At 44.2% G+C, this 23,239-nt stretch overlaps 1 protein-coding gene across 3 annotated transcripts in view; it reads right to left on the reverse strand.

Moving 5' to 3' along the window:
- Positions 1–23,239, reverse strand: part of LOC110988167 (D-aspartate oxidase-like) — a 44,639-nt gene that overhangs the window by 7,013 nt on the left and 14,387 nt on the right. Inside the window, exons 6-9 of one of the 3 annotated variants that reach the window (XM_022251445.2) lie at positions 23,047–23,112; positions 13,435–13,489; positions 12,892–12,993; positions 4,657–4,742 (exon numbers count right to left, since the gene is read on the reverse strand). In XM_022251445.2, the coding sequence (XP_022107137.2) occupies positions 4,657–4,742; positions 12,892–12,993; positions 13,435–13,489; positions 23,047–23,112 (309 nt within the window). Of the gene's footprint in view, positions 1–4,656; positions 4,743–5,667; positions 5,739–12,087; positions 12,159–12,891; positions 12,994–13,434; positions 13,490–23,046; positions 23,113–23,239 lie in introns of all 3 variants that reach the window. The other 2 variants (XM_022251447.2, XM_022251446.2) reach the window with 2 other exon arrangements.

The raw sequence follows: 23,239 nt of genomic DNA on the forward strand, positions 1-23,239 counted from the left end.
CTGGCCGGTCCGAGTCAAATGAAGCAGCGGGTATTGCGCACTATTTTCAAGAGTCTTACGTAACACCGCACAATCTGGGCTCTTTTTCCAAGGCTGCAGGCCTGGCTGAAATATTCAAGAGTCAATGATTTTTACCTGTCAGCTTTAGAGTAGTGCCCAAAGAGTCCTTCATTTTGGTATAAACGGCCATTAAATGAAATGATAAATTTTGGAAGAATTTTGAAAACGGAAAATCTTAAAAATGAGCCGGTATCTTGTCTTGCTCAAGAAAAATCCACCCGGTAGCAAGCGGTTAAAGTTCTATTTGTAACAGACAAAGGTTTTTTAACTGACAACCTTCTTTATGCAACTGGGCCAAATGTCTATTAATCAAATTTCTGTCTGAACAGAACTTTCAACATGCAAATTCTGTCATGTAACAGAATTTAGGACAATTTTTATGATCACTGTAAGCTTATGCCCTTATTTTACAAAGCTTATATCAACAAGGTTGGATTACCGTGTACTTTATCTATGTAGAGAGACAACTCAAAGCAAAGCAAAGCAACTGACATTCAGCTAGCATCAACTGAAAGAGCGTCATGAGGTGTATAAGTTTGCACATAGCCCTTATTGATGGAAATTCCTCTCCCAGAGTAGTGTGGGATGAGTATGCTAGTGAAAACCTACCCAAACAGTCACTATATACACAAATTTCCCCATATGCTTTTTGCCATGATCAACCGAAGTGTGCCCTCTATTACCACAATGCATTGCAGCGCTGTCATCACTTCGTCCTTTTTTGGAGAGCAAGGTCCGAGCCAGAGTGGAGAGGATAGCAGAGCATCGACTGTTTGGGTAGGTATTCACTAGCAGACTCATCCCACACTACCATGGGGGAGGAGTCCATTGCACTCATCCTACCCAAACACTCACTCTATATGCAGAGTAGCACTGTACATTGATTGGAGGGTTGGGGAGGATGCACTGACAATGAAGAAAACTCTGTGGAATGATGAGGACCCACAGAAGAAAACAGGAGGCCATTAGATAGAGCTGGAGGTGGCTTGCCCAATATAGTCCTAGTGGTCTCCTTGAAAAGGCTAGTATTGTTTCGCCATGAAAAATTCGTCGCAAGACTTTATTCAGGTACTGGCAGCATGAGGTGAATGATGGAAGTGCTTCCCAGCATGCTGCCCCGTAGATGTCTTCTGAAAGACACTCTAAAAGATTTTGGTATGGTAGATACCACTCTAACGTCATGAGCTGCGACAGGGCGGCTGGGTTTATTTGGGAAGGTCTACCATTTGGGACAGGTGAACTCATTGGTGAGGAAACCCAACTAGCCATAATGTCCCTGATTGTTGCTCGATCGGAGTAATTAATGATGGAAGAAGTGGATAGTATCTCTCAGCTTTGGGTCCTGGTCAGATACCATTATGAGAACTGAACAGGACGACAAGGTTGCTATTAGGAGAACTAGAATGCTGAATGATGCTCAATCTGAAGAAGTCTTGTTGGTGGGATGAATTCAAATAAGACTGTGAGTGGGTGTCTAAGGCTAGGATAAAATAGATGCCATGGTATCCCCTATTTGATGAAATCCACCATGATGGATACTGTCGGTAATACAGTGCCTCGTAATGAAGAGTTACTAGAAGTAGAAAGGCCAGCCTCGCCTACATGAGTTATAATGAGGACCTGAGGAAAGGCCCGCAGGGAAAACCTTTAAAGTGCTCAAGAACACAAGAGAAGCCCCAACAATGAAGGAGTTGTCTCAAAGGGGAATGCTTGATGAATAAACTATAAAGAGAAAATACCTGAAGGCAGTGGAGCCATCAGGGACAACAATAGTGGATAGCCCTGACAATAGAACGGTAGTTGAGTAATGCTAACTGTAGTCTTGAATAAGTAGAGACAAAAGGGGAAGTCAGCTACTGTGGTTGTAGGTGTCTCTGTTGGAGACGTACAATGACCGGCACACCATAACGTAGAGAGCCGTTATTTGTTGGAGTAGGCGGAAAGGCCAATAACCTTTCCCAGCTGAAAGGTGGGACGTCTGATGCCCAGGCCTATAGGTGAGGGAACCTGGTGCAGAGTCTCAGTAGCTAAATGTTCTCTGTTGTGGAAAAAGACAAAAATGAACTGACTAGTATCTTGAAGATTAACTTGGGCATATTTGTGATGCAGAGTCGGCTTCATCAGGATAGTCTTTCTCTGAGAGCACATGACTGCAAGAGAGTTGTAATGTTGCCTTGAGTTCAATCCCAGAGCCCGATGCCCATGGAGACAATGTCTGATCAAACAGGACAGATTTGCCCCAGCAGATGTACTGCAGTGACGTATCATGCTGGAGGTCACCTGGATTTCCGGGTGTTGAAGAAACTTCCCTAATCACTGAGACCTGGAAGGTTGGGAGGGGAAGCATCTCCTGTAAATCTGGATGGGTTGGTAGACAGTGGTCACCTAAGGATCCATCTTTGGGAGAGGGAGGTCGTAAACCAGATGGTTCTGTTTCTGCTGTCAGCTAAGTCATGATCAGATAAGGTCCATTATGAAAGTATGGAGGTCGATCAAGTCACAATTTGGGCCAAAAGAACACCAGTATGTGGGCTAGCGGGGTACCAATATGAAAATGGTAATGAAGAACCGGGTCCACCAGACCCATCATCAGGCCGAAGAGGGGTTGTGTTTGTGTGCTGGAGCCCGAGGGGGGTCGGGGACCACACCCAGATCAATAAAGGCATGAGTAGGGGCAGATCTGAAAATTCCTGAGTGATGTAGAACTGCAGATGGCAATCTAGTAAGCAATGCTAGTGTCAACTGCAGTCTTATCTGGGGAACCGGCTACGGCCAGTTAGCCGTCAAAATATTCCAATGACGGACAGCCGTCATTCGGGTGAAGATTCCTTGTAGATGAATCAGGGGTTGCCACAGAGTGGAATGTTAAGGATGTCCCATTGCAGAACTTCTTTAGGAACAAGTGAATGTCCTTTCTTTTTTTTTTCAATGCCTGGCCATTGGATCTTGAGGGAGGGATTGGCATTAGGTGAAGAATATGATTGGGTGGAGGGGCACCCAGAAGTCCAAGAATAATAAAAAACAGGTGCAAGGACCCATCTGGCCAACATGCAGACTTGCCAGAACCTTCTATAAAATGGTAGGCTTCATCCCCTCCCTGCATGTTGCACACAGCATGGCACGGGGGGGGGGAGGCAACATCAGCTTAGTCGGTGGCCCTGCATCTCGGTGGACTACTGTAAGGGCATGGTAGTCCGTAGTCTAATGGTGCACTCACTGGGACAGCCCCAGAAAGTGATGCGGAGTCGGCCGGGTAACGCTATTCTCTGTTTCCCGCCAAGGGGCCCTTGTGGAGAAGCCACGGACGTTGGAGGGTTAATGCATAGCAGGCTGGTGGGTCCTGTTGTCCATGTTGCAGTCTGCGTTGTGCCTGCATGGCCAAGCATTGTATTCACTGGGGCCACCCCCGGAAGACAACGGGGGAGTGCCCAGGAAGGTGTAGTGTCAGATTCACATATTGATACACCCATTGAAACTTGAAAGAGTGTCTGAAGGTGGAGGCTCATGGCATGAGGCGATCAGTGTGGCTGGTGTGAGGCCATCCCTCCATGAGCTTTATGAGCCGTGCCAGTAGAGTGTTGTATTCTTTGGTAGGCGTTGGTGGAAGGTGGACCGCCACAACAGACCTTGTTACCATGGTAGCTACAATAGGGGAGCTGTGGATTCGGATCACACACACTACAGCTCAGTCCCCTGTGTGTCCTTGGCTAACCTTGGTTTAAATCAGTCTGTGTGCTGAGGAGTGGACTGTTACCACGGTAATCAGGAGTCTCGGCTTTGGACCTTAACACCTCGATCATGACCGCGAACCGACTCCAGTCAGTCTGTGGGGAAAGTGGAGAATGCTGAATGCATCAAGGCCAATCCCAGGTTGCCCAGTTGACCCTACATAATATTGCTAGGTGGCACATGCTACGTAGATCAATGTCGGTAACCTATGAGCATGCACATACAAATAAAGAGAGAAAAATACCACACAAAAGGACCAATATGTGAAACACAGTTGGGAATAGTATGTTTATATCTGGAAACTACAATGTAGTTTATTATTCATACTTTACAGTTGATAGAAATACATGTACCACAGGAATGTGGAGTGAGAATGGAAGCTCAAAAAACTTGAAGATGCCCAAACTAACACATCCGCTAGCAATGGCACTAAGAAAAAGGACGAACATGGCGGCGGTGCCAGAATGCACTGTGGTAACAGAGGGCAAGTACAGTGGATCAAGTTTTTAACGAATGGCAAAAGACATTTAGGAAAATTTGCATATATACATGTACATGTATAGTGACTGGGTAGGCTGAGCGCAGTGAACCTGGTGAACATCAAGCTACACTTGTACAGCACTAACAGGAAAAAAGTTAATATTGTATTGCATAGTACCCGCAGGAATGACAGATTACATGTATTTTTTCCACATTAATTGACAAATATCAACGTGTCAAACTTGATGTGTGTTCCAGAAATCTGTCCCTGTCCCACAGGTAGTTGGACACAGGTATGTAAAAAAGTATCTGGTAAAGGACCGTTGAAGTGAACATTTTGCAGACATACACATGCACATGTGGGACACCTCACAAAGAAAAACTTACGAGCATGATGGCAGCAGATAGGTGTCGCTACTACCTTCTGCCTTTTCAGTATCAGTGTATTTTATTAGAGATCCTGGATTGGTCATCTGCAAATTAAAAAATTGTCCCAAACCCAGTTTGTAATCTTACATTCGTATGAGTACTTGACATGAGCATACCAGTTAATGCAAGTGGATGTACAGTACAAAGCAACAGGGACCATTTGAAATGGTATGTGTGTACAGGAAACACATACAGCTCAGAAAACCTGGTTGGTTAAATGACAACTTTGTGAGGTGAGCTTATCCTGCACACTGTAAGTTGTGTGTATTTCACATCAATATGCTTGAATACACACATGTACATGTAAGTTCTTGAAGCATATGGGTCATTCTATAAATTTGGGGTCCATGTTTTCCAGTCCCTGTTACGTCTGGCATTTGATTTTAATGTTTAGAACTCACTGTTTACTTTTAAAGACTGAATAAATACTGCAAATCACCTGCCAAATAGATAAATAGATTGAAATCAAGTTCAGTGATACATCCCTTGTTAAACTTGTAAAATGGTATACATGTTAGAGGTAACAGGGACGGAAAAATGTCACACTTTGGGCCCCAAATTTATAGAGTGACCCATATGTACATGTAGCTGCACAAATTGGTGATATAACCACCCAGTTTTTTCCTAGCCACATGTGTATCCTACACATGCACCAATTCTAATTGTCCCTACATGTATGATGACGATGCACATATGCTGCAAAAGCAAAAACCCAAAGCAAACTGCAAAATAAAATAATGAAAACAATGGTTACCCGACATACATGTACATGTATATTGTACCAGACAGTAAAATTTCATGGGTGAAGAATAACTGTTGTGTCAAGAATTAAAGAGGATGGGACATACATGTCCTGACTCCATGACAAAGGGATAGTTAGTCTGGTTGACATAAGCCTATGATTTGACAACTGTGTCCTATATCAACCTTTTTAGCTGATAATGAATTTTCACTGTTTTGACAACTTACCCAGGCAAAATGTGCCTATCTGAACTTCTTTCTCCCATAAGCGCGCAAAAATTTTTCCACAGAGATTTCATCTGGATAACAAAAGGGGCTGTTAATCTGATAGAAGGATTAAACTGATAACCCTTGGAAATGTAAAACTGTATGTCATTGTTATTTCTCAGAAAAAGATGGTTGAGTGCTCAGAATAACAAATTGATCAAATTTTATCTATAAAAGGGCGAGGATAATAAAATGGTATGCCTGCAATCAAGGAATTCACAATCACAAGGCCACCTACGTAATCTGTTGTGGTTGTAATACAATAGTAAAATCTACAAACTTATGAAATATCTTTATATGGTGGTGAAAAACTATTGGCTAAATATATCCAATTCATGATGGCGTCCGCTCACGAAACAAAAAGAAATATTTAAATTTCAGAGCCAATACTGATAAAGCCTGCCACAAAACTATAATGACAATTTTGGCTGACAAACAAAACAACCTGATCTACAGGAATGAAAGTATGAATGAAAGGGTAATTTTGAGTAATACAACTACATGTACATGAGCATGCTTGGTAATACATGCAGCTTAAGTTTATGCAAAGAGAACTCTTTCACTGCTTACAAGAACTACTGCACAACTAATGTATCTTCAGCCACATTTATTACTAAGTGATGTTGTATGGTAGCATGCCTGGTATTAATCAATATTCATTTCCAGGTGTACCAATTTGTCTTATTACATTTGTCATTAACTGTAGAAGCTGTAAGACTACATGTATTGGCTCTCATATTTGAAAGATGTCAACCACGACACTGAATTGGAAGACTCAACATTCATTAAGGTGTGACAGAATAAAACGTGGAATTTGAACTTTCACTTTTTAGCATACCTTGCACTACATGTCCTTCGATGAATTACTGCTCAGTAATAAAACTAGAACAGCAAAGCCGCCATGGCTCGCTGCTTCTTATGAATTTGAATTTCTTTCCTGTAATAACAGCTTATGTTGAAAGACATCCAAGTTATACTAATGAAGTCCACCCTGTTCTGGAACGCAGTATTCTGTCATCAGGGTAATTCAGTTCTGTCTTTGAAGGGTCAGCCTGTCCAGATGACCATGGCAAAGGACAAACAAAAAGTCCTATTTTCTTTCCCTTTCATAAAGATTATGCAATCAAATCCCTAAAAGTAAATTAATAAAGACCACCAACAAGGGAGATTGGTGTACAAAGGCTTCACAGTTCTTTACAGAAGAGAGGAATGCCTAAAGAATGTGGATCCAGTACAATCAGACTACACCTGGACGCCTAGATAAGCAGTGCATTTGCTAGTTTGATGGATGTTGCGAAATTTAAATTCCTCTAAACTATTGTACTTTGCATCCGCACCCATCATCCCCTCCTCTACAATTCTACCCCACCGTCATCCCATGTCTACCATGCCTGCTTTGACTTCACCCCTAATCCCAGCTATCTCCCATCCCACATCCACTTTATCTTTCCATCCATATCCTACTCCACGCCTCCATCATCTTGTCCATCACCTAATTTGCCCCACTTTATCATCCAATTCAACTCTTACTCCGCGTCCATCTCATCTATCTCCTACTGTGCACCTCCCATCATCCTATCCATTTTCTACTACACCCCTTCCCCATCATCTTATCCATCCCTACTCCGCTCCCTCCCCATCATCCTATCCATCTCCTACTCCGCCCCCTTCCCCATCATCCTATCCATCTCCTACTCCACCCCTCCCCATCATCACTATCCATCTCCTACTCCTCCCCCTCCCCATCATCCTATCCATCTCCTACTCCACCCTCTCCCCATCATCCCTATCCATCTCCTACTCCACCCCCTCCCCATCATCCTAACCATCTCCTACACCTCCCCCCCCCTCCCCCATCATCCTATCCATCTCCTACTACTCCCACCCCCCTCCCCATCATCCTATCCATCTCCTACTCCGCCCCCTCCCCATCATCCTATCCATCTCCTACTCCACCCCTCTCCCCATCATCCTATCCATCTCCTACTCCCTCCCCTCCCCATCATCCTATCCATCTCCTACTCCACCCCTACCCATCATCCTATCCATCTCCTACTCCACCCCTACCCATCATCCTATCCATCTCCTACTCCACCCCTACCCATCATCCTATCCATCTCCCTACTCCCCCCCTCCCCCATCATCCTATCCATCTCCTACTCCACCCCCTCCCCATCATCCTATCCATCTCCTACTCCTCCCCCTCCCCATCATCCTATCCACCTCCTACTCCCGCCCCTTCCCATCATCCTATCCATCTCCTACTCCACCCCTACCCATCATCCTATCCATCTCCTACTCCGCCCCCCTCCCCATCATCCTATCCATCTCCTACTCCACCCCTTCCCATCATCCTATCCATCTCCTACTCCACCCCTACCCATCATCCTATCCATCTCCTACTCCACCCTCTCCCCATCATCCTATCCATCTCCTACTCCACCCCCTCCCCATCATCCTATCCATCTCCTACTCCACCCCCTCCCCATCATCCTATCCATCTCCTACCCCACCCCTCTCCCCATCATCCTATCCATCTCCTACTCCACCCGTCCCCATCATCCTATCCATCTCCTACTCCACCCCCTCCCCATCATCCTATCCATCTCCTACTCCCCCCCTCCCCATCATCCTATCCATCTCCTACTCCACCCCTACCCATCATCCTATCCATCTCCTACTCCACCCCTACCCATCATCCTATCCATCTCCTACTCCACCCCTACCCATCATCCTATCCATCTCCTACTCCACCCCCTCCCCATCATCCTATCCATCTCCTACTCCACCCCTACCCATCATCCTATCCATCTCCTACTCCCCCCCTCCCCATCATCCTATCCATCTCCTACTCCACCCCTACCCATCATCCTATCCATCTCCTACTCCACCCCCTCCCCATCATCCTATCCATCTCCTACTCCGCCCCTCCCCATCATCCTATCCATCTCCTACTCCACCCTTTCCCCATCATCCTATCCATCTCCTACTCCCCCCCCCTCCCCATCATCCTATCCATCTCCTACTCCACCCCCTCCCCATCATCCTATCCATCTCCTACTCCACACCCTGCCCATCATTCCCTTCACTTCTTACTCAGGCTGTCCCATCATCCCACTAATCCAGCCCAACCATTACGTCACCCTTATCCAGCATTTTCATCCACTTTCTACATGTACATGCACTGTCCATGTACCTTGTCCCCATGATCTTCCTCCTAGAGGTACCCCTCCCCTACAAACATCCTAATCTGTCACTTGAAGTCTCCCCCCATCCCTTACATTTTTCCCACATACAGTGTACATGTACGTTTGTATGTGTTTAAACACAGTTTATACATACATATATACATTACAGGAGTGCTCAGTGCATGTACACATGTACATATACATGTATGTATACAGGGTATAAGTACACAACACAACTCAAAACGTTAACATTTGACTTTAAGAATTTTTTCATTAAATTCATAAACTATGCTTCAAAGCATTAATGCCATATGAGACTATTTAAGTGTTGACAGAATTCCAAGAGAAAGCAAACAAGCACTCAATGGCACATTGCAACACCTATGTACCTGCAAGAAAAAACTTTAACATTTGAGGACGGCCAGACAGCCAGATGCCCTGAAGTACCGACAGGCGGCCCGAAAGATGGACGGACAGAAGACGGAAATCGGTATTGCATAGGCTGGCATTTGCTTATTGCCAAAAATTAGTCACAAATTTTACACGGTGGAATCCATTCCGTGTGTTAACAAGAAAAAGACCGCATGTATATATTACAGACAGAGCACCATCATCCCTTTTGTAGGGATGCACATTATCATGGCACAGTTCCATGTGTGTTTGGCATGAACAGAGCACCATCATCCCTTTAGTAGGGATGGACATTATCATGGCACAGTTCCATGTGTGTTTGGCATGGACAGAGCACCGTCATCCCTTTTGTAGGGATGCACACTATCCTGGCACAGTTCCATGTGTGTTTGGCATGGACAGAGCACCGTCATCCCTTTTGTAGGGATGCACACTATCCTGGCACAGTTCCATGTGTGTTTGGCATAGACAGAGCACCATTATCCCTTTTGTAGGGATGCATGTTATCATAGCACAGTTTCATGTGTGTTTGGAATGAACAGAGCACCATCATCCCTTTTGTAGGGATGCACATTATCATGGCACAGTTCCATGTGTGTTTGGCATGGACAGAGCACCATCATCCCTTCTGTAGGGATGCACATTATCATGGCACAGTTTCATGAGTGATTGGCATAGACAGAGCACCATCATCCCTTTTGTAGGGATGCACATTATCATAGCACAGTTTCATGTGTGTTAGGCATGGACAGAGCACCATCATCCCTTTTGTAGGGATGCACATTATCATGGCACAGTTTCATGTGTGTTTGGTATGGACAGAGCACCATCATCCCTTTTGTAGGGATGCACATTATCATAGCACAGTTTCATGTGTGTTAGGCATGGACAGAGCACCATCATCCCTTTTGTAGGGATGCACATTATCATAGCACAGTTTCATGTGTGTTAGGCATGGACAGAGCACCATCATCCCTTTTGTAGGGATGCACATTATCATAGCACAGTTTCATGTGTGTTTGGTATGGACTGAGGACCATCATCCCTTTTGTAGGGATGCACATTGTCATGGCACAGTTTCATGAGTGTTTGGTATGGACTGAGGACCATCATCCCTTCTGTAGGGATGCACATTATTATGGCACAGTTTCATGAGTCTTTGGCATGGACAGAGCACCATCATCCCTTTTGTAGGGATGCACACTATCCTGGCACAGTTTCATGTGTGTTTGGTATGGACAGAGCACCATCATCCCTTTTGTAGGGATGCACATTATCAAGGCACAGTTTCATGAGTGTTTGGCATGGACAGAGCACCATCATCCCTTTTGTAGGGATGCACATTATCAAGGCACAGTTTCATGTGTGTTTGGCATGGACAGAGCACCATTATCCCTTTTGTAGGGATGCACATTATCAAGGCACAGTTTCATGTGTGTTTGGTATGGACAGAGCACCATCATCCCTTTTGTAGGGATGCACATTATCATGGCACAGTTCCATGTGTGTTTGGCATGGACAGAGCACCATCATCCCTTTTGTAGGGATGCACATTATCATGGCACAGTTCCATGTGTGTTTGGCATGGACAGAGCACCATCATCCCTTTTGTAGGGATGCACATTATCATGGCACAGTTCCATGTGTGTTTGGTATGGACAGAGCACCATCATCCCTTTTGTAGGGATGCACATTATCATGGCACAGTTTCATGTGTGTTTGGCATGGACAGAGCACCATCATCCCTTTTGTAGGGATGCACATTATCATGGCACAGTTTCATGTGTGTTAGGCATGGACAGAGCACCATCATCCCTTTTGTAGGGATGCACATTATCATGGCACAGTTTCATGAGTGTTTGGCATGGACAGAGCACCATCATCCCTTTTGTAGGGATGCACATTATCATGGCACAGTTTCATGAGTGTTTGGCATGGACAGAGCACCATCATCCCTTTTGTAGGGATGCACATTATCATGGCACAGTTCCATGTGTGTTTGGTATGGACAGAGCACCGTCATCCCTTTTGTAGGGATGCACATTATCATAGCACAGTTTCATGTGTGTTTGGCATGGACAGAGCACCATCATCCCTTTTGTAGGGATGCACATTATCATGGCACAGTTCCATGTGTGTTTGGTATGGACAGAGCACCATCATCCCTTTTGTAGGGATGCACATTATCATGGCACAGTTCCATGTGTGTTTGGTATGGACTGAGCACCATCATCCCTTTTGTAGGGATGCACATTATCATGGCACAGTTCCATGTGTGTTTGGCATTGACTGAGGCCATGCAACCAATCTCTTTGCAAGTGTGCCATGTACTCTGTTGAAACTGACCCCACCAATCTCATTTGACAGTGAGGGGCTACTTTTCAAAGAGTGCATCTAGTGTGATTTTTTCCAGTACAAGGCAATACATGTATTTGCCAATTGATCATGACTCCATGCCTGAAAAAAAGATTTAAAGCTTACCTTTACACAGCAACTGTCTGTTTATGGGCAACTACTGCGTACAGCTACAAAGTTCGCACAAATGCTTTGCACTGAGCAAAGGAAACGACTATCCATCTAAACAGAACTGTGCATCAGATGCCTAGTTAAAATGATTGCCTGCCCTGCTTGTTTTTAACAGGTGAGGAAGCAGCTACTACAACAAAGACATATATTTTGCATCTTACATTCTGACCTCCTAATTTTTGTTGCTCATTTTTTATCTCTTAGTATGACGAAGATTTTGAACCCACTTATTGCCATTTCATTTCTTCAGACTTACCTAGGCAAAGTGTAGGCATATGAACCATTATCTCCCAAAGTTATGAAAAAAGTCTTCGATGGGGATTTCATCTAAATAGTTTAGAATCATAAATTTGGCAGAGGAAAATGGGCAAATGAGCAAAACAAGATAATTTGATAAAGATAATTGATAAGAACAAAGGAATATCAAGAAAAACACGTCCCGAGACAACACAAGATGAATACAGTTAATCCTACAAAATCAATCATATTTCATGTTTACAAATGTGGCAACCAGCTACTACATCAACAGCTTTTTCATGCATTTTATTTTTAAAGTTATAAATTTTTGAGGCTAAAACAGCCTTATTTATTAGACTTCCGAATGCTTATTGAATCCTCAATAACTGAAAAAATCACACTAACTGCCCTACATGGTACAGATAGTGACATATCGGGAGAACTGCCTTCTCAAAGGCAACCTCTTGAGCTTAATCAAGCATATTAGAATTGGCCAACGTATCCAATGAGATCAAATAAAAAGTGGCAATACTGTTTAAATCAAGAAGCCTGCGGAGGTCTAAAGACCCTATACATACAAAACAGACAAACAGACCCTACACCGTTGGCTTTTGGCTCCCAAATGATACTTGTTTAAAAATGGAACTTCTTAACCAATGTCACTTACACTAAAGAACAATGCTGATCAACCAAATGTCAGTAATTACGTTTGATTTTCCTACTTCTGACATCCAATCAACAGAGCATGCATAAGAAACCACCAGACAGCTGTGTACAATGAGGAGAATCTGTCATGCAAGGGGTCTAAGAATTCTATACTCACAGTTACAATCTGTCCTCTTATTGGGTACACCTCTTTATCGTCAAGCAAGTGTCGTGCTCTAACACCAGGACATGCAACAATGACATCATACAAATCTGAAATCTAGGAAATATGAGGACTTACATTTAGTCCTTACCAATCACTGAATTGAAGATGCTTCATAAATTTGCAAATGTCAAAGACAACAATAAGGCACAGTGGAATGGAATCTGAAAAGTTCCTTATACACTGCATAGAATTACTATAAGATTAACAATGACCACACCCCTCAGGGCTCTTGATAGTTTGGCTTTTATGTTATTTTTTGAAGCAACAGCATCTGCTGAATCAATTCACAAGAAGTCACTAAATGTACAATGTAGAAAATTAAAGCATGTGCATCTTCCATGACAATGAGGTCATTAATAGAATAGCCAAATGCCTACTATTGCTTGGAACTTCCTCTCAACAACACATGTACAGTCTTTTCGTTGAATATACCATTTGGAATGAACAAGAAAACAGTTGGTGAATCAGTACACACTGTGAGTGCCAGTAAATTACCTCGCTAAGAGAAGACAGTGTTTGCTTCATCGTCTTTCCTCCAATTGCCTTGTACCTGAATGGGGGTTAACAAAGCCTTATTTAGTAGGTACAAACTTCATGGCCCTCTGTGTCTCAGACCTATAAGTTTGTAAAAGAAAAATTACTTTGTTGATGAATAATAATACAAAGTACAGAAATTTCAAAGAAAAGCAAGACGAAAATTTAATGAGAGAATTAAAGGAATATCCATTTCCAATCTCAGAATACTGGCCATGTACTGGCCATACAGTTCTCATTAACTTCATATTAGTCAGTCCTGTGGTTATTTCCACAAGGTTAGGAAACTCGTTGTCACCACACCAATCCCTAAAACATGTTAAAAATTTTCCTCCTTTTGGTAGTTGGAGCATTAGGGAAATGTCTCCCTAATGACTGATGTCTCCCTTATGTTGAAAAATTTACCACAAAATGTCTCCCAAGTGACCTATTTGGAAATATTTAACTTAGGCCTACTGCATGCATGCAGTCTTTTATTAGGTCCCAAAAATAGTCGTGCTTCCAATTAATTACATGCCTCTTATAAAAAATATTGTTGGTAGGTTGGAAAAAAGTTTTTTTGGGGGGGTCAATTTTGTTTGTCCTGATTGATTGGCACAAATGGGGATCTATATAAAAATTTCTACTGGCGACAATTCACAAGAATTAGGGGCAATTCACACAGTGTGACTCAGGCAATCACGATGGCAAACCAGCCGAGGCATCCAGACCAGTGGGTGAAAAAATGTTTGCTGTGGCAGGACATTTGTTGAAAGACGCTTGCTTCAACTACGAGCAAAACACTCTCAAAGACTCAAATTAAACTCATGAACACAGAAAATACACACATAAATAAGAGACTAAGTTCAGTGAAGGAACTTACAGAAAACCTCTTGCAACATCGATTTTTTTTTGACCTGTGGCTTTAGGGTTGCATGCATGACTTGTATGGCCGATGCAGAGTAATCGACCGGAATGTATGGTACATGTATAAACTGGTTCTGGTTGCTACATTTTTTTGCACGGGCGCAGCGCGGCGGGAACCAGAGCAGCTTCGTTTAATATATTGAGATGTGGGCACGTGTTTTCACCACTGTGACAGCGAAACGTGAATGAGAACTCGTGAAAATAAAGGAAGATTCTTTCCAAAAATTACACATGTAACTATGAAAACATACAAAAACACACATTTTAACATGAAAAAAAGATATTTTGTGAAGACAGAAAAGACATCAGCTTTTCTGGACTTGCCTGAACGGGTGCCTGAATGAAAATTTGATTGCCCTGGGCTATCGGACAGGCGATTCAATGCGCCGTTTCCGAATTTCACATTTAAATACATGGTTAATACCATGGCCATTCAAAATATTTGATGCTTTTAACCACTTGCTGCCGGGTGCTTTTTTTTAACCGTTGTATGCGCTGCCGGGCCGTTTTTTCATATTTTCGTTTTTCAAAAATCCTCAAAAATTCAATCTTTTTTTCTGAACGACTAAACCCCATAAAATGAGTGTCCCGTGGCGAGTCTAGCCCTCACAAGCAACTTCCATTGACCCTTCGGTTTTACAGCCTCGCCGCCCGCTCTGTATAGAGCCCCCATTGTGTAGTGTTACATAAAGGCCCGTTTGTTCCGGGCCTTGGCCCAGTGCGTTGCTATGCTGCCGTGTTGCTATGCGGAGCGATTGACGGTCAAGACCTCAGCGTGTATTATGCGGTGAGTGAATGGGAAGCTGTGCACGTGCACTGGGCTTGAGTGAATGGGAAGCTGTGCACGTGCACTGGGCTTTGTCAACTGTTCAGTGAGTGCGGGCAATGACCGACAAATGAATCATGCTTTTAAAAAATGGGGTCTAAAAGTGTGGTTCTTTTGCGGCACTGCTGCATATAACTTTTGCTATTTTTTGGAAGCTATTGGGGTTTTTTTCTATTATATATTTTCCCATCTACCAAACTTATATCCCCCCCAAACCACTCTCATATTTTATCTCCCAACTTGTTCATTTTCCCTCCCACAGTGTAAGTTTTAGTTCAAAATGGATATTTTCCTTTCCAAACTTTATTTCTCCAACAATTTCAAGTAAAATTTAGAAACCAATAAAATCAAGTACACATAGAACTACACACACAGACAAATATTTGGAGAGAAATTCTTTTTCTCTTATTTTCTTGTCATTTCTCTTGTGGTTTCTTTTCATTTCTCATTGAAATAGTTGAAAGTAGTAAAATAAATTTCCACTCTTTCTAATCAAATAAAAAGCAAAACTCATGAAAAAGGCAAGAATGAGCAAACTCCTAACACCGGTGCAAGGAATGAAAGGGATGAAAATACAACATCCCCAAAGCAATACTTTCCTGGGACTTTGTCTTTTTTGTCATTTTTTCAAAGGTTGAAAGTATGACCGAATAGTGAAACCATTACAGGGAAATTTGCCACTTTTTCAAGAGATGAAAATACAACATCCTCAAAGCAGTACCTTCCAGAAACTTTGTCTTTTTAGTTATTTTTTTCAAAGGTTGAAACTATGACAACTCCTAAAACCACCAGTAAATGACATGTTGTTTTACACCAGTTAAGTGGGGAATCAAGTCATGAAAAACAAGTGTCAATTAGTGGATAGTATGGTACTCCTTGAAGTGGGGGGCGACGCAGAAGGGCTGGTGGCACGTGTCGCACTCGAAGTGCGTCTTCTTTCGCCGACCACGGGGAGCGCAGAGGACACACCGCCGGTAGCGGAAGTCGCCATAGCTGGTCCTCTCAAAGTCCACGGGGAAGTGTCGGCCGACAAAGCGGGAGTTGGTGACTGGTGGAGTATCATGCAGAGGGCGGTACTCGGGCCAGGGCTCATCGAACAGCAGCTCACGAACAAGACTAAAGCGGTAGTCGAGGAAGGAGAGGCGGAGACTAATGGCCAGGTACACAGCATAGCTGTTCACCAGCGTCAAGTCGAGCAGGTAGAAAAAGAGCTTCTTGTACCACTTGAGGGACTTACAAGTAGCTCGATGATTTGCCGCTAGTTGGTCGCTCTTGTCAACGCCCCCCATCAGGGCATTGTATTCGATGACGCAGGTTGGTTTCTGCTTTTCCTCCCCGGTCCTGTCTTGCTTGCCGGAGCCACGGATGTCTGCCGTATGCACGGTGGAGAGCATACGGATGTTGCGCTTGTCTCGCCACACCATGGCCAGGAGAGAACCGCTGACACCCTGGTCGGCCGACCGGGACGCTGTTTCGCCCCGCTTTAGCTTGACGGACTGCAGGTCTTTCGGCATCCCTTTTCTGTTCGCCATGACGGTGCCGACGACGTTGAACTTCTGGTTGTGAAGTCGTCGAAACAATTCCGGATAGCCCTTGCCGCTTAGGCCGTTCACCAGGTACATCACCACTTGTGTAGTTGCTGGGGGGTCTCCTTTACTTTGGCCGGTGTACATTTCGAAGTTGTAGCAGTACCCGGCGGCACTCCCGGTGCTCTGGCAAAACTTGTACATCTTGATGCCGAAGCGGGCCCTCTTTCTGGGGTTGTAGGTAGCGAAGCGGAGATGCCGGTAAAACTTCAACAGGGAGTCGTCGACGGAAATGTCCCGTCGAAGAACGTAGACAGTGGCAAACTTCTAAGCAAGATGGTCGACGACTGGGCGCACTTTGAAGAGGCGGTCGGTGCAGTCCTCCGGCATGGTGGTGTTATCGTTGAAGTACAGGGAATGCAAGATGGCAAGGAAGCGATCTTGGGGCATGACGGATGGGAATACATGTAGGCTCATCTTCAGTAGTGGGTCGGTGGACCAGAAGCTATGAAGGGTGGGGTGCTTCGCAATGCCCGTCATTATGCAAAGGCCCAGAAAGGCCTTCAGTTCTCTAGCGTTCAGCTCAGTCCATGTGCGCCGATGTCATAACGGGCCTTTGCATGGCATACCGATTGGTCTCTTGCATCTTGTTGTAGAGAACATCGACAAAAAACAGTTCAAAGGCTTCACTGCAGGTCAAGCTGCGATGCAGGCGGGGATCGACGGCACCACCATTACCGGTGAAGCCGTACTTCAGCGGTGTACTGTCTTCTTCTGTCCACCGGAACGGTGTGGCACTGCTGCTGGTTGATGCGGCGGCTGTGTACGGGACTGTCTCTTGCGCTTGGCATATACTGCCAAGGGTACGCCACTGTCAATTTCTGTACTTGACTGTACTTGAGCAGGAGACGGCGGTGAAGAAGAAGACAAAGAACCTTCTTCTGAACTCAAATAAAACTCGCTTTCACTGGAAGAATTGGACTCTCCGGATATAACTTCAGCCATGTTGTCTCTGCTCTGATAACACGATACCCAATATGAACACATGTAGCCACTGCACGGCAATTTTTTTCTCAAACAGCAAGGGCCGTGCCCTGTCAGTCAATGTGGCAAGGGCCAGCAGCGCCCGGGCCAGGTCATTCATGGGGTGCAGGTGCATAATGAACCCGCACAGCCCGCGCTTTGTCTTCAGTGCAGTGCAGTGATAATCCCCAGTGAGCGCCCGGCAGCGCGAACAAATGCGCTCTGCACAAACAATACATGGATTACCTCCGCTAATTGCAGCGCTCTGCGCTGAAAGAATACAGGGATTGATTGGCAGTGCCCGGCAGCTCTCAGCAGCTCGTACTTTTATTCCAGGCTTTTATAAGTTCGGTCACCCCGGCTACAAAATAAAGTCCCGATTCTCCGGCCCCAGCAACCAATTATTGCCTCAGACCAATTTATTAGCCTCCAATGACGGCCTAAACTTTTTAAGAAACGCTCAGCTACTTTTTTTTTATTAGTAAAGTTCCGATTTCGGAGACCCCGGCCACGAATATAAGGTCTATGCCTTCGGTACCGGAGCCCCCGGCTGGAAGTGGTTAACATTTTATGTGTTTCCAAAATATCCTGACCCACCCATCTAACACCATATTTGATTAAAAAACTTTTTCTTTTAATTCAGTATCATACCGTGCATGGTGGCAGCCATGTTGAATGCCACACAGTGAACATACACACAAATTCCTGTCACAGCACTCCCTGATGTAATGCTCTTCTGGATACAAAAGCTCCTCTTTGGCATACCCGTCTATCAGTGTGGTGTTCGAGTCCATCACAAGTCTGTATAAGTCCATCACAAGTTATTCTGTCTTAAGCCAATTGACAAGCAATTCAAATGACCTGTGACAAAAGTTTTTCTAGTCATTGCTCACCCTGTTACTTATGACTGGCCTTGTGAAGGGACTTGTGAAAGGATTTGGGATGGACCCGAATACAACACTGCCATCTATTCTCCCAAGTGTACATTCAGATTTGGTTACAGTGCACTCATTCACAACACTTTGAACATGTTGAAGTTGGTTGGTGTGAGATTGTTTGCTTTACACAGTGGTGCATCAGCTGGAATGGACTGGCTATAGCTTCCTGATCCCAGTGATGGTTCACCAGGAAATAAGGCTTCGGTGAATGCTTCTCCTTGTGTGCTTCTGTGGCAGAGCTAGAAATTTGTTATAGTTTTTGTTAGTGTCTTTTCATTGGAGTAGCTCGCCTCTAAAAATACAGTTTTTGTTTTGAGTTCCCCCTGGATTTTTCTGTTAGTGTATCCCCATTTATTTACTTTGGCCCTTGCTTCTGCCCATATTATTTGACCCCATGCTCTGGCCACATTTAGTTTTGAAGAGCAGACCAGGAAAAACACTGTCACTGTTCATTTGTTCCTCCTAATTGGAGTGTGCATTTCTGCTCAAGTCAGGTTTCTGTTTGATTCTTGGAGTCAGTGATCAAAAGCCAAACTCTCCTCATTAGGTCCATTTTACACACTGTGTTGGGTTTTTGGTTTTGGGTTTGGGATTTTAGTCTTTTTTTTTAGTCTTTTGGTTTAAGTCTTTTAAAACCCTTGGTAGAGGGAACGGCCTCTTTTGGCGAGTCCATTGGAGCTAATTAACATTTAATTTTTTTTTTGGTCCAAATGCAACAACTATTTCTCATATCCTACCCCTGTTCATGCTGAAAAACCTGGTTGAGTCACTTTACAGCCAGGGCCTCCCCTAGCCAGAAAAAATAAAAAATCCAGCCTGCCTCCAGCCAGCCTCCAACCAATTCCCATAGGACTGTGTGCTAAGTGGCCCCTTGTGTACAATCTAATGGATTGTTTACAAAACGGTGCCTGGGGCAGACAGTGGAATGTTTCTTATCAGTGACAGCTGTCTGGAACTTGTCAGAGGCCTCTTTTGGCTGTCTCCAAAGTGTTATTTTGGTTGGGGGGTGTTGTGGTGGTGGTATGGTTTGGCTGGCGTGTGGTGAGACCCCCCCTCAAATCGGGATAGCCTGGGAAAACGGCCCCCCACTGTACTGTGATGTACTTTTGGTGGTTTGTAAGAGCTGTAGAGGATAGGGGACAACCACTGAAGCATTAATGTACCTTTAGGACGGACTCAGGGCTCTGCAACCCTGAAAAATGAAACGGACTCAACTGGCGAGTCCGCTCCCGAGACCTCAGGGCTCTGCAACCCTGAAAAATGAAACGGACTCAACTGGCGAGTCCGCTCCCGAGACCTCAGGGCTCTGCAACCCTGAAAAATGAAACAGACTCAACTGGCGAGTCCACTCCCGAGACCTCAGGGCTCTGCAACCCTGAAAAATGAAACGGACTCAACTGGCGAGTCCGCTCCCGAGACCTCAGGGCTCTGCAACCCTGAAAAATGAAACGGACTCAACTGGCGAGTCCACTCCCGAGACCTCAGGGCTCTGCAACCCTGAAAAATGAAACAGACTCAACTGGCGAGTCCGCTCCCGAGACCGTGTGAGAAAAAATTCATACCGCGTTGCAGGGGTCTTATAGTCCTTTTTGTTTTTTAGCATTTTTGCAGATTTTTCGGGAATAAATTTTTTTTTTCTTTTGTTGAAGTCAAATATTGGTGTCTGAGTCCTTATTAATTCAGTTTCCTGTGACTTTTCCTTCAAAGATGCTTGGTTTAGTTAGAGTTTTTGTTGTTTTGTGAGTTCCCCATAATGTGCCCTTTTTCCCCCTTATACTTTCACAAAACAAAGTGCACAATGGAAGTTGCTTAACGTTTTGGGGGAAGCCTACAGATTTTTAAATTACCAACGATGATGGCTGATATCTACACACCCTCGTCTACACAAGTTCATACAAAATTCATATAATTTTAGATTACACATACATGTGCATGTGTTCACTGTCAGACTATGCTGTACGGTGCAGGTGCACAAAAGCATTGGTTTTACATGGTTTTAGACTGCTTGGATAACGCTAAAAATACAATGTAGCTTGGTGCTTGTTTAATGTGCTGAGAACTTGAACGTGAATTTGCATCATGCAGCACATACATGTAGAAGCAAGCCACATTGCTGTCCTTGTAGTCTTGGATATGAGTGGGTGAATAATCCAGCGGTAAAAGCAACTACTGTAGTCATCAACACCGGCGGTACCGGTACCAATGCTGATTGAGCACACACAGGTACCGGTACCAATGCTGAGTGAGAACCCACAGGTACCGGTACCAATGCTGATTGAGCACACACAGGTACCAGTACCAATGCTGATTGAGCACACACAGGTACCGGTACCAATGCTGATTGAGCACACACAGGTACCGGTACCAATGCTGATTGAGCACACACAGGTACCGGTACCAATGCTGAGTGAGAACCCACAGGTACCGGTACCAATGCTGATTGAGCACACACAGGTACCGGTACCAATGCTGAGTGAGCACACACAGGTACCGGTACCAATGCTGAGTGAGCACACACAGGTACCGGTACCAATGCTGAGTGAGCACACACAGGTACCGGTACCAATGCTGAGTGAGCACACACAGGTACCGGTACCAATGCTGATTGAGCACACACAGGTACCGGTACCAATGCTGATTGAGCACACACAGGTACCGGTACCAATGCTGATTGAGCACACACAGGTACCGGTACCAATGCTGACTGAGCACACACAGGTACCAGTACCAATGCTGATTGAGCACACACAGGTACCGGTACCAATGCTGATTGAGCACACACAGGTACCGGTACCAATGCTGATTGAGAACCCACAGGTACCGGTACCAATGCTGAGTGAGAACCCACAGGTACCGGTACCAATGCTGATTGAGCACACACAGGTACCGGTACCAATGCTAATTGAGCACACACAGGTACCGGTACCAATGCTGCTTGAGCACACACAAGTACCGATACCAATGCTGACTGAGCACACACAGGTACCAGTACCAATGCTGATTGAGCACACACAGGTACCGGTACCAATGCTGATTGAGCACACACAAGTACCGGTACCAATGCTGAGTTTGCACACACAGGTACCAGTACCCTGCAGCACTGTAAGGCCTATAACTGCTACAACTGTTTGGCTTCAAAGTCTACTGAAAAATAACCTTCACTGATGGAGTTTCACACTTACATGTTGCACAGGCTAGTCTATCTGTAACTGGGAATGAAGTTAAAAAAGATCGCACTTTGTAGTTCATGCAAGTCAAAAGATCAATTTCTTTTTTCTTTTTTTTAATGAAAATGACTTTCAATTATTTACCTTGACCCAATTACTTTTCTTTGGAAAAATTATGAAATTTTAAAAATGCTGAAAATTTTGAATGGCCATGTACAAATGCACCGCTTTGGGCCAATGAAACAATTACATGTCAATCCACTCTTCATTCCAGTCCTCACTCATAAATTCATTGGCCTTTTACTTTCCATACGCATCGTGATTTTACTGGGATTCAATTATATCTAATTTTGATTTATTTTTCATCCTTCACTTCTTTTTCTGTGCTTGTCCTTAGTTGAAACACCTGCTGCTGGGTGCTTATAAAAACACAATGCACGCATACGGGGCTTTTTCAAGATTTTCAGTTTTCAAAATTCTTAAAAAACTCATCATTTCATTTAACAGACGTTTAAACCCACACAAAGGACTCTTCGGTGGCTACTCTAAGCGGACAGGTAACCCTCATTGCCTTGTAAAAAGAGCCCACATTGCGTGGTGTTACATGTACGCAAGATTCTTTTGTTCCCAAAACCTCTTTTCAAAGGGGGCCAGATTAGCATGCAGCGGTGATGTGTGGCTCACTGCTGCGGTGGTGGAGCGCTTTTGTCCCCGGTGGTAATCCGCTTGCTCTAAATGCCCCAAACCGGGGTATACTGTTTCAAAACAAGGCTGGATTATCTCCACTATTGAGAGTGAAAAAATGTCAGTAATGCCCAGCAGCTCAGTCTTTTGTGGCAAGCACGGTCTTTTAATTGTTACAAGGCCCAGCTCTTTTGTCACGGTTTCGGGATCCCTGGCTTCGTGTACAAAGCCTAGGTGCTCGAAAACATCAAAAACGGGTCACTCAGCAGCAAGTGGCTAATGTTCTTTCTTCTTGTATAACCAGCAAAATCACTTTACTTGTGTACTGCAAGGGGCCCATACTTACCAAGCCTCGCTTCTTATGAGATCTCCCACTTTCTGTAGTCACAAGTTATTATGATATACCTGTATATGAACTATTTTTTCTTAAGTGACAATAAAGTAAAGTGAACAAAAGAATCTGTGGGTCAGGTTTTACAAATGAAATATTTTACACAACATACCTTTCCATAAGCCAAGGTAGGTATCTCAGACACAAGCAAAACATCATTGTCACGTGTACACCACACCTTGGTGAGAGATATTAACATATTAGTGAGTTAATACTACGCTACTCGTCAACTGCTTTGCTCCTTAAATAAGGATGTGTCCTTTGCTCATAATTTTAACAAAGTACCGTGAAATGTTTTACACAGC

Source organism: Acanthaster planci, linkage group LG18 (assembly GCF_054643075.1).
Source record: "Acanthaster planci isolate LZ-2023a linkage group LG18, COTS_SCS, whole genome shotgun sequence".
Lineage (NCBI taxonomy): Eukaryota > Metazoa > Echinodermata > Asteroidea > Valvatida > Acanthasteridae > Acanthaster > Acanthaster planci.